The 13,149-nt window shown below is 40.6% G+C and overlaps 1 protein-coding gene across 3 annotated transcripts in view; it reads right to left on the bottom strand.

Annotated features, from left to right (window-relative positions):
* The window catches only part of stac (SH3 and cysteine rich domain), a 144,866-nt gene that overhangs the window by 24,889 nt on the left and 106,828 nt on the right, over positions 1–13,149 (bottom strand). For all 3 annotated transcript variants that reach the window (XM_048528612.2, XM_048528614.2, XM_048528613.2), the window contains 2 exons: positions 8,959–9,053; positions 356–407 (listed from right to left, as the gene is read on the bottom strand). In XM_048528612.2, the coding sequence (XP_048384569.1) occupies positions 356–407; positions 8,959–9,053 (147 nt within the window). The remainder of the gene's footprint in view (positions 1–355; positions 408–8,958; positions 9,054–13,149) is intronic.

Here is a 13,149-nt window from a genome sequence, read left to right on the forward strand (position 1 = left end):
TGAAATTACACAAGCCTGTTCAGAATTTTTAAGCTGAATTCAGCTATGCGCACACACCTAACTTTCTGAAGTATTTTCTTGGTCGTGGCGCTGAGAATGTGCAGTTGGAAGTTTGCCCTTTAATTAGACATTTTAGTGTGTGCTTCCGATTTTCTGGTTACTGAAGGATAGGGCTTTCATTGGGTTTTGGTGGCGTTTGAGGGAATGGGGGAGGGTGTGTGATTTGGAGATGTTTGGATCTTCAGTTAGTGTATGCCATTTTCCTGGGGTCTCCTTCAGACATCTACCAATGCTACGGTAGGAAATTCTGGTGGAATTATTTTTGATTGTAACCTACATGCTTAAGATGTCTTACCTTCCACCATTCTTCATTCGAATCATCCAGCAGAAAAACTCTGTCTCCAGCACTGTGATTTTAAGGAAAAAGATCTTGTGAGCCTTTGATTGTACTGACAATAAAACTTCCTCAATTGCTAGAGAAAGAAGAGTTCTGTTAATACATAACACACTACTTCCCATTGTAGCACATATCAGCACAGTATTAAGGATATGCTGTACTGTCAGAAATCATGTCTTTCAAATTCAATTGCTAATTACTAAAACTGATGTCAAAGACAAGTAGAGTTCTTCTGGTCAGTAGTTTTCTCTTGATCAACAACTAAAATAAATTACTGGAACATTTATCCAGATGTTGTTTGTGGAATCTTGCTGTGTACGAATTGGCTGTTGGGCGTGCCCACAAAATACCAGTGACAACCTTTCAGAAGTGCCTATGGGGAATTCGGAATGTAACTTGCAGAAGATGCAAATTTATAAAGAAATGCATTTTTACTTTTCAGAAAATATTGACTGACTGTCATGACCTACTGACTAAATGTATTGTGTAATGTGAGAATAGTCGTACAGAGCACGAAGATCCTGGATGGAGATGGAATAGACAGTAGGAACTGCAGATGCTTGAGAATCTGGGATAACAAGGTGTGGAGCTGGATGAACACAGCAGGACAGGCAGCATCAGAGAAGCAGGAAAACTGATGTTTCAGGCCTAGGCCCTTTCTACAGAAGCTCTAAACTTTGTTATCTATTATTGGAGATTGAGGAGAGTTAGCTTGGCTAATAGTGAAGCAACAATAATTGGTGTAAGCATGTGTTAGCAAAGCAAGGATTACTATCAGCAGATGTACCTATCTATTTCCCTAACTATCAAATTATAAATAACAGATGGGAAAATACAACGGTGCTTCATTGGAGGCTGCACTGACGATGTTACCCAGCATGGTAACGAAATATCTGCTGAAGGACGAACCAGCTCGGCGAGCCAACTAACCTCAACCCCCACAACCCGAGCTACAAATCTACTCCAAAACTTTATCAAATTTCCTGCACCAACCCCTGCTCTCTCTTATGCATCCAAGTCTCTTACATTGCCATGAATTTATTTCTTATTATACTGCCAAAAGGCATCATCACCTTCACTGGTATTCAACACTGAAGCAGACTTTCTAGGTATCAATCTGGTAGGACTTTCCTGTACCGCCTCTCTTTTTTCTCCTTTGCCTGGTGATCGAACAGTTCCTCTTCACCTGAATTCACTGGAGTTGGGATGTAACCAGCTCCAGATATTTGACACCCATGAAATTCTTACTTTCCCAAAATGTGAATCAGTTCTTACTGAGTTTCCTTTTGAATGAATCAAAACTAACTGCGTCCACAGTCTCTCAGAAGCATGTCCCATAAGTCAACAGCCAGTCGATGTACTCAGAACAAACTGGCCCTACAGATATAGTGAACTGTGGGGGTGCACAGTGGGACTTCTACCAGTCTGTGGGTAAAAGCCCCATCCTCTGGAGCTGCCAGCCCATTCTACGTCCTGGCAACACCCGAACACCAGTGGGGGCAATCAGTCGCTGGATAAAAGCCCCCCGGACCCCTGGCCCAGTTAAGTAAAGCGCATTGGGTGGTGATGTTTGACGACCTTCAGGAGGGTGTTGGGGGAGGGGGTGATGAGGAGAGTGGGGGGTGGGTTTAAAGTCTACGTGCGTAGGGTGTGAGGAAGGAAGGAGTGATGATCATGTTTTGGAAAGGCTCTCTGCAATTAACATTAGCACCACACAGATGTCAAGCAATGACCATCACCATGAAAACCAAAAAGAACTGCGGATGCTGTAAATCAGGAACAAAACAGAAGTTGCTGGAAAAGCTCAGCTGGTCTGGCAGCATCCGTGAATACAGAATCAGAGTTAACATTTCGGGCCTGGTGAGGAAGGGTCACCGGTCCTGAAATGTTAACTCTGATTTCTTCCTTCACAGATACTGCCAGACCTGCTGAGCATGGCCCATCTCCAATTAAGTCAGAAATCACACGACACCAGGTTATGGTCCAACAGGTTTATTTGAAATCACAAGCTTTGGGAGCCTCAGTCCTCGTTCAGGTGTTAGTGAGAGATGTAATACTACCCCTCTCACCAACACCTGAAGGAAGACTGAGGCTCTGAAAGCCTGTGTTTTCAAACAAACCTGTTGGACCATAACCTGGTGTCGTGTGATTTCCGACTTTGTCCATCCCAGTCCAACACCAGCACCTCTACATCATCTTCAATTACAGATCATCTAACAATTGCCCCTCGACATTAACAGAATCTCTACAGTGTCGCAACAGGCCATTTGACCTAACAAGTCCACACCACAGCATCCCACATAGACCCGTCTCCCTAACCTATCCCTGTAGCTCATCATTTCCTGTGGCTAAGGCACCTAATCTATAAAGTTAGCATGGCCAATCCACCTAACCTACACATCTTTGTACTGTGGGAGGAAAGCCACATAGACATGGAAAGAACATACTAACTCCACACAGAAGTTGCCCGAGGGTAGAATTGAACCCGGGTCCCTAGGGCTGTGAGGCAGCAGTGTTAACCACTGTGCCACCTACACTGAAACCCCCACTATCAACATCCTAAGGGTTACTATTGACTAGAAATTCAATTGCATTCGTCACATAAACACAGTGGGTGCAAGAGCAGGTCAGAGGCGAGGAATACTGTGGCTAGCAACTCACCTCGTGACTCCCCAAAGCCTGTCCACAATCTACAAGGCACAAGTCAGGAGTGTGATGGAGTACATTTTCCACTTGCCCTGGATGGATGCAGCTCGAACAACATGCAAGAAACCCGATAAAAAGCAGCTTAGTTGATTGGGACCACATCCACAAGCATCCATCCCTCCACCACCGACACTCAGTAGCAGCGGTATTTACTATCTACAATCTGCATTGCAGGAATTCAGCAAAGCTTCTTAGACTGCATTTTCCAAACAAAAGAGCACATCCAACTAGATGGGCAAGGGCAGCAGATACAATGGGATCACCACCAGCTGCAATTTCCCCTCCAAGCCAATTACTATTCTGATTTGGAAATATATCTCCATTCTATCACTGTCACTGGGTCAACATCCTGGAATTCCCTCCTGAAGGGCATTACGACTCAGCCTACATCACATGGATCACAACAGTTCAAGAAGACAGATCACCACCCCTCAAGGTCAATTACGTACAGGCAATAAATGTTGGCCAGTCAGCAACACCCATGTCCCAAAGTGAATAAAAAAATGTGCAAAGGCTTCCTCACGAAGATAATATGTTCCCCCATTCCACAATGTTAAAACATTTTAAAGAGGTTGCCCACGTCAACCATATAATGGCGTGCAGCGGGTAACACTGGAGTCAGCTGAGTCTTTGACCATCCCGATTAACTCTGAATTATTTATTTACTTATTTTGGGTTGTCTGCCAATTTTGGCATCTGCCCACCCTCCATATTATGGGGATGGTTTCAGGTAGGGTGGTAGTTGGCTGTGCACCCTTGCTATTTTATGTAAACCCCCCCAACCTTTGCTGAAAACGACCGGGCGATGGGCAGGTAATATCCAATCCACAGTTTCCATAGATTAGTTTTGAATTTACCGCCCCCCCCCACCCCGGACAACCCCCAAACCCATTTTCTCTGTTTCTTGAAGCATGGACTGTGTCATCTAGTTTCATTGTACTGGGCTGATAAAATAACTCATCAACAGCTATGCCATATACTTCCTATAGAGTACTAACTACCACAATCATTTCTTTTCCAGTGAGAATGTGTACAATTTATAAAAATATAAATAGAAGTTCTTCCTTTAGGTGCAGCCAGAAGTGTATAAGGCTCCTTGCTGATATCACACTAATGAGAAAATCAGTAATGCTGGCTAGTTATGTCCAACATCTCAAATGTACTGGAGTACTGAAGAAGTTAGTGCTTTCTGTAACTGTCCTAAACCAAGGTAGTGAAGCAGACTGCACTGCTGTAGTTGTTCAGTATTACTTTTTGATGAGCAATGGAACATTCACAGATACATGTAAAGTTTCCATTATAAATCACATTCAGGAGAGCAGGCCAGTTACATCATAGGATTGGATATAGTGCCATTATTCTTAGAATGAAACCTTGCAGCCTCCTCATAGCACTGTCTCTGGAACTCAAACTGCAATAGTTTGAAGTAGTGCCAAGAGTAATTTTAGAAAAGACAAAATCAGACCTCCTGGTAATCTGGAAAGAGTGGAGATGAAACTGGCTGGTCTTGTTCAGATTAAACTGGTAAAGTGAAGGTTGAGAACTGGTACTATTTTACTGTATTTGATTAAAACATAGAATGCCTCTTTTTATGAAACAATGCTCTTGATGTACACGTTCCCATATAATCGAACATATATTAGGAACCAAAGCAGGTAGACAATGTGCCCACACAATTGAGCTCCAGTTCCTGGTATATGTACCTGATATGTGCTGCTGTCATACAAAGCTGTCGGGAGCAGTTCTAACTAATGGCGAGACCCTCCTCTTGATGAGGCTGGATTTCTCTCGGAGGCTCCAAGCAGCATTGTTCATTTCAGCAAGATTGGATCTGCTGCTACTTGGAAACTAGCTCAAAACATTTGTAACAGGAGTAAGACTTTAATTTCTTCAAATCTTTCAATTTGCCTATGGCTGACCTTCACGTCAAGGCCACTTTTTCACCTTTGCTTCATAGCCTTTGATGCATTAGTTGAACAATTATTCCTGGCTTAGTCCTGTAAACTTCAATTGTTCTAGTATTCACAGGCTTTTGAAGGAGAAAATTATTAATGTCCTCTGTGTGAAAAACATTCACTGACTTCACCCCCAAAAGTCGTAGCTCTAGTTTGAATAGTGCTGGAAATGCAATGTGTTGTCAGATTATGATGCTTTAGATTGTCTCTTTAATGTTGGGTGGAACAAAGTAATGTCAAGAGTGATCAGCTAAGATTTCTGCTAGACAACTAGTCTTTGTGGCTTGGCTAGCATGGGAACAGAGGGATTACATACCAGGAGCAGGTGCAAAATATTCAGAGGCTATGGTAAGAACTGCTGAATTAACAGTTGATAGAGCTTTGGTCTCTCTCTATCACAAATACACACACACACACACACGCAGAGAAAGAGAAAACTTCCTCAGAGACGAAAATCTGCGGCTCATGTGGGAGGGAGGTTTCTAGTTGGAGAGATGGATCCTATACTGTTCTAAAGAGTTATCCTGGTGAGGCTAAAAGGACATTTTGATTATATGGGCCTTACTGCTGGTAGCCAGATCAGGATTCTCCAAAGACTGGAGGAAATTCTTTTTGATAGTCACTCGATGTTATAAATGAACAAAATGGCGAGATGTGGACCGATAGGAAGCTGGGGAATTGACTGTGGATTTTGCCTTTAAAGATTGCAATCCTGTGGACAGGATGCAATAATGTTTCATTAAGACATTAATAAGGGATATATTTTCTATAGTTTAGGTTTGGTGCTGGATGGCTTGTACCACAACATACCATGCATATGGTGTCACTGACTGTTTGGGTGAAGTTGACTCTGGGAAAGCCAAACCATCAGCTCTGTCGCAACTGACTGAAAAAAAGATTTACTGAGGCATGCCTTGGGTGATGATGAACATACCCATGGAGCTCAATGCAGTAAAGCAGCTATCAGAGGCTAGCAGGCAATCACACCCTGTATGACGAAGAGTGGTTAAATTCTACTGGAGGAAGAGCTAGGAAGGATTTTGCAAATACATGTGGTGTCATAGATGAGCTCAGAATGCTGGCTTAGAACATCTTGAGATATACCCTTGTTGTTATATCCATCTAATGTGCATTTTATAGTTTCTACTGGCTAAAATTTGCCTGTTGCTTCATGTTTATGTCAATTTTGGTTTGATTGTTACAGCAATGCTTTAAAAAGTAAACTCTGGTTGATTAGAATCTTTCGTTATGGTCATTCAGGAAGATCAGTTCATTTATGATATTGGTCTCCATGGCTCACAGCAAGTGTGACAAAATATGTGGCAAGAATAAGTAGGATTTTGTAGCCAGGAAACGGGTATGATGTATGATGTTTAGTATATTTTTAAAAATGATAGGAGTGAGTAGCAGGTTGCAATTGTCCCATCTAGTTTACAAAATACTCTCCCTTTGACTTCTCACACCCCGTTCTTCATTTCAGGAACACATGCATTCAACATCAAATTAAAAGGAATTATCAAAGATGAGTCATTGCCCAGAGGATTGGGGAAAATGTTGCAACCAGCACAGGTAACTGAAAAAAAGGGATAAATTATTGTAAGAAAACTAACAGGAGATGTAAAAACAGACAGTAAAAGCTTCCGTAAGTCTATAAAAAGGTAAAGAATAGCTTAAATGATTGGTCTTTTAGATGGTGAGACTGGTAATTATTAATGGAAAACAAGGAAATGGCAGAGACTCTGAACAAATATCTTGCACTTGTCTTCAAAGTAGAAAATACAAAAAGCCTCAGAAAAATAGTGGACAATAAAGTAGGAAATCAAGAGACAAAGGGAGGAATCATTAGAGAAAAAAAAAATGGGGTGAAGACCTGACAAATTGCCTAGGCCTGATGGCCTACATCCAAGATTGTTAAAAGAGGTAGTTGTAGGGCAGTGGCTGTATTTTTTCAAAAGTCTATAAATTCTGGAAAAGCCGCAGAAGATCGGAAAAAAAACGTCCTACAATTATCCTGGAAAGGACAAAGACAAAAAACAAGAAACAATGAGTCAGTTAGCCTCACAGCTGTCATTGAGAAACTGTTAGCATCCATTATTAAAGAGGTCATGACCAGAGATTTAAGAAAACATCTTGCAATCAGGCAGAACCAAGATGATTTTGTAAAAGCACAACTGAGGTTGATGGTTTACTGGAATTCTTTGAGGATGTAACAACTACGGTAGATAAAGACATACAAACAGACATGGTGCATTTGGATCTGCAAATTCAACAAGGTGCTGAATAGGAGATCGCTGCAAAAGGTTAGGGTACATTGTGTTGCGAATGATATATAGCATGGATAGAGGATTGGCTAAGGAGAAACAGAGTCAGGATAAATGGATAATTTTCAGATGGGCACCTGTAACAAGGGAAGTGCCACAGGGATCAGTACTGGGGCCTAACTATCTATAATCTACATTGATGACTTAGGTGAAGGGGCAGTACATATTGTAGCCAAATTCACTGATGATACAAAAATAGGGAGGACAACTAGTTTTGAGGAGGACACAAAGTGTCTGCAAAGAGATATAAATAGGTAATGGGTGGATAAAAATTGTGTGGAACAGGAAGAATAATGCACTGGGTAGTTCTAGGCTCCCACTCAACCACCTGATTACCCTGAGATTGGCCATCAATGTGCTGCCACTGTGTTACTCCTTAAAAAAATGCCAGTGTCAAACCTGGAATTCCAAAGCACCTGCCTGAAATCCTTATATGGTTTTACGTTTAATTTATCACAACCTCCGATCACTTCCATTAGCAAAAAAAACTAAAGAGAGTGTAAAAGGGAAATTACAAGTCCTGGAAATCCAAACGTAAAACAAAGCAGTGGAAATTACACAATGGACCAGTTGGCATCTGAAAGGGTAAAGTCTTTCTTGACAGATGCCCTTTTTTTGATTTTTGTACGGATAGGTGCAAGTGGGCTAATTTTACAAAGTTGAGACTCCTTGAAAATAAACTGATTGGTCAAATGCCTATATCTTTTTAAATGTACTCCGTTAAAGGAGCTTGCTTTTCATAAAATCCACCCTGTTTTTCCAGCTTAAAAGACAAATGTGGCTTAAAGCTATTGGTGTAGCTTTTATGTGTGTCTATATATGTAGAGCTGAGTTAAAAGAATACCTCATTATTACACCATCTGGTTCACCAACACAACACAGACCTCACTGCCAGCTTATCCTGCTGAGTCTCACACAGAAAAAAACAAAGCAACATGGCAATGCAATAAATACAGAGAGGAAAATACGTCAAACCGCCCTTGTACTTTTGTTCCGCCTCCACCTCTTCTTTTTAAGGTCAAATTAAATTTCACAACACACCTCTCACTGCATGTTGCTTTTGTTTTGACAAGCCATAGAATCGTAGACATTACAGCACAGAAGGAGGCTATTAAAGGCATTGGTTCTGTGCTATTGCTATCTCTTCACCTGCAGGTTCGACTTTAACAAAACATTCTCTACAGCGAACTAGTCAGAAGGAAATAAGATTGTGAACACTGTTTTAGCAATCTAAAGAACAAAGGAGTAATGTGTTTGTAATCAATACATCTTAGAGAACTACAATTATTCTTTAAACTGACACCAGGAACTGTCTCCAGTATCTGAATGGTTAGCATCTATCTTGGAGAGTAAGCTGAATAATTTAATGCCTCAGATTAGCACGCCACAAATGCAGTTGTTGAATTCAAACACACAAAAAGAATCATGCATAGTTTGTCAGAGTAAAGACACAGGTTGTTAGCTCAGGTTATAACATTATGCATTTCTGTTGCTGTGAGCTATTCTCCTTGTGTCTGGAAAATTACGAGAACACTTTGCTACAGGAGTCTGAGGTCAAGCAAGTAACAATATTACTTACTGCATTTCCAGATCATCATTCTCTTGTGGTATGAATCTGTACAAAGCAACGTAATTGAAATGCTGCAAGGTGTCTTTTTTTTCAGTTGCTTTCAGCTATCAAATAAAATGAGAAATGCAAGTAAGTCAGGAGAAAAAAGGTGTCTTGAGCAACCACACTGTTTGACTTCAACGCCTTCATTTTGCCTGTAGTTTCAGATCCTTGCTTATATGTTATCCTACCAAAATTTTTGTCAAACAAGACAATTTCAATTCTCCGATCACTCGGGCACAAGCCCTTTTGGATTAAAGAGATGGCATTCACTGCTGCTGAGTTAGATTCATAGGTGCCATATTCCAAAAAATAATGTCATAAGGAATATAACTGATAATAATTTTTATATAATTTCATAAGCACTTATTTGCAGTTGCAGCTCACTGGTGAGTTCCACCTATCCCAAGAAATACAGTTGAATTAAGTCCAAGAACTCAGATGCTGCAAATCTGAAACAAAAACAGAAACCAGATCTGAAGAGGGCTCACTGAACACAAAATGTTAACTCTGCTTTCTCTCTACAGATGCTGCCAGGCCTGCTAAGTTTCTCCAGGCAATTTCTATTTTTATTTAAGTTTAATTCAGTGTCTATTTATAGGGGTATAAGCACTTCCCCACCGTCCAAATCAACCTGTTCAGAGACATTAATACACATTCTGGAGCAGATGGGACTCAAACACCATTAAAGGGCCCCCAAGTATTTTACAACTGAATCCCAGTTAATGGACATATAGTTGAACACAATACATATTTAATGAACATTTTTTCCTTATTTCAACATTAAAGTTAATGCTAACCAGTACATTTGAAATTTCAAAACAAATTTTGAAAAAAAAATCTATGCAAACTAGAACACTGTGAAATTCCCCTCCTCTACAGGCATGTACACCCATTTCTATTTTGCAAAATAATCAAACTTTTTTTTGCCTCCAGAATTTGTTAAGCCAGCAAATTCAATAATTCATAAGCTATTCATCAGTTACTTTTTGTACTGTTTGCATATTCTGTACAAATGATTGTCTACAGAACATTCAACGGGTATGTTATCTTCAATTTCAATAGAATGGACTCACACTTAAAATAATTGATAAGTAGAGTCTTTATAAGAACTGTTTCACGATAAACGACGCTTCCACAGCTAAAGCACTTTCAAGAACTCTTTATATTTTCTCAAATCATTCCTCTTTTTCACCCACAAAAAATATTGTAAAACCAATTATGTGAGAAGCATTACTAGACAGACTACACCCTGGAAACTTTATTGAGGCTTCCATTCTCTTCCTCCTGCAATTCCTGTCTCTTTGGGTGGTTTCTTTGGCCCTTTGGAAATATAACTTGTTGTGGCGATTCATCCACACCCACATTAAAACTTGACTAAAATAATTAAAAGGATTTTCAAAATCAATCTTCCAGCTGTTAGAGAATTCAGCGTAACAACTATCAGCCGGTGGCTGTTCAAAGCCCCTCATGACTCGTCTCAATTTAGCCTCAATGACACAGACATTTTCAGCAGTTGCAAGTAAAGCTGGTTACCCTGTAACTGATAGCTCAGAAAACACGCCAACTCTCTTCTACAATCTAATTTATTTTGTTTTGGCTGCTTTATTCGTTTAGCCTCGGGTTTTATTGACAGTCAAATTGGGAGACTGATCTGTGGCCTTTCTTTCGTTCTCTTTTCTAATCAAGCTGTGAACTGTAAGAGCTCGTTAATACTCATCAAGTGTACAACTGAGGACTCCCTCTTACAATGGCAGAGGCCCTTTCTCCAACACATGTTCATTTATAATGTTAGAATCACTCTGGACCCATTATCAATACCTACATTACACTTTCTTCTTTACCTCTTTTTTTTTTATCCCTTCACTCCTGTGTTTTCTACAGGTCAATGTAATGCACCTGGTGCATGGATGAAAAGACTTAGAATGCTTTCTGCTTGTGGGTGTCAATTTGCTTCTTATTTTCAGGCTGCACTGCTATCAGACTCTACAATTTATCAGGATTGAAAATGAAATCAAAAGCAGAGTACATCCTTAATACTGATGATGCTGTGCTTGTTGTCCACAAGGCCAGTCAGCAAAGACTCAGAGACAACCCCCCAATCTCTTTTAGCTTGCTCTATGTGACTGTATCAAGAAAACTGTAGCCATCGGGCAAGGTGATACACCTCCGCACACACTAATTAACTCCCCATTAGAAGTGGTTTACAAATGCTGCTTTGATCCTTGCGCCATTTTATTCTTCTAAAGAAGGAAACTCTAAGGAAGTCAAGACAGATGCAGAAGGCACTAATACAAGGCTGTATCATTTCATGAAGGAGTTAGTGAAAATGAAAAGGAGCCCCCGAAACCAAAAAGTGGTCCTTGAGAAAATTTCCAAAAGAGCCCTCAAAAATATTTAGACATAATACAGTGTGGAGCTGGATGAACACAGCAGGCCAGGCAGCATCAGAGGAGCAGGAAAGCTGACATTTCAGGTCTAGACCCTTCTTCTGAAAATGTGTACATCCAGCTCTACACCTTGTGCTAACAAAGTGTGGAGCTGGATGAACACGGCAGGCCAAACAGCATCTTAGGAGCACAAAAGCTGACGTTTTGGGCCTAGAAAACACCTTGTGCTGCTTGGCCTGCTGTGTTCATCAAGCTCTACACCTTGTTATCTCAGATTCTCCAGCATCAGCAGTTCTTACCATCTCAAAAATATTTAGACCTGATTCTGACCATGTGAATTGGCATTTAACAGATCATCTTTGTTGCAAACTTCATCTGAGAACTCTAATGGAAGATCCTAAACTTCTTAAATCTTCACCTAATGGACATTCACAATACTCCAGGCGTGGTCTCAGCAAGGGCCTGTAAAACTGCAGCAAGCCATCCCTACTTTTGACCTCAAATCCTCTTGCAATGAAGGCCAGTATACCATTTACCTTCCTATTTGCTTGCTGCACTTGCCTGCTGACTTTCACTGTCTGGTGTATAAAGAGAGCTTTGTACATCCACATTTCCTAATGTATCACCACTTAAGTAGCATTCTGCCTTTCAGTTTTTCACACCAAAGTGCCTAACTTCCCATTCAGCCTTCACATTTGTACTGCATTTGCCATGTGTTTGCCTACTCACTCAATTTATCGAAGTCACATTGAAGCCTCCTCACAACCCTCTCAGTTTAGTGTCAACAGCAAATGTGGAAACATTGCACTTTGTTCCCTCATGCAGGTGATTTGTATTTATCATAAATAGCTGGCCTAAGTGCTGACCCTTGCAGTACCCCACTATCACTGTCTGCCAGCTGGAAAAGGCCATCTATTCCCACTCTGTCTCCTGTGCTTCAACCAATTGTCAATCGATGCCCAGTATGTTACCTCGCAATCCTTCAATTTTGCCCATTAACATGTTATGTGGAACTTTATCAAAAGCTTCCTTGCCGTCCAAATGAATTCATCTTCCACTGGATAGAACATCATGGCTACAGGAGATTGCTATGTACGTCAACAAGTTGTCAATGTGGGTACAGTTACCATTTAATAGATATTTAGATAAGTACATGAATAGGAAATGTTTGGAAGGATATGGTCCAAGTGCAGGCAAGTGGGACTAGTTTAATTCAGGATTATGTTCAGCAGGGACCGGTTGGGCCGAAGGGTCTGTCCTGTGACTCTATAACACGCAAAAATGGCTCAGGATCCTAGATCCATTTCTGCAAGAGGTTGAATGATCCACCAGGGTAAGTGCCACTGTCTACTCAAAATTTAATTCTGCAATAAGTGCAAGTTCACAGTATGAATTTGTCACTGCAGAGAACTCATGTGCACTGCAAATGCCTCACTTGCTATGATTCATACCCAGGTGAAGCTTCCCAATTTGTTATGGTTTCCACTGGGACAGTTCAAACCCTTAAGGTCCTGGATGAGGAGGGGTGAACTGGCTCTCCTTTGTTATTCCCTCAGTTGGTCACAACAAAATGAATTTTAAAAGGATCCCTCCCCTTGTGGATTTCTTTTTCCTAGACCCAAATAATCTTGTGTTTTGAAGACAGACAATTTAACCAGGCTTTTTGAATAAACAACATTAGGCGAATGTATTAATTATTACATGTAAGAAGAAACAAGATAACACACATACATACAGTTAAGATATAAGAGGCAAGTCCAAAAATTTTAAA

The sequence above is a fragment of the Stegostoma tigrinum genome, chromosome 5 (genome assembly GCF_030684315.1).
Source record: "Stegostoma tigrinum isolate sSteTig4 chromosome 5, sSteTig4.hap1, whole genome shotgun sequence".
Classification (NCBI taxonomy): domain Eukaryota; kingdom Metazoa; phylum Chordata; class Chondrichthyes; order Orectolobiformes; family Stegostomatidae; genus Stegostoma; species Stegostoma tigrinum.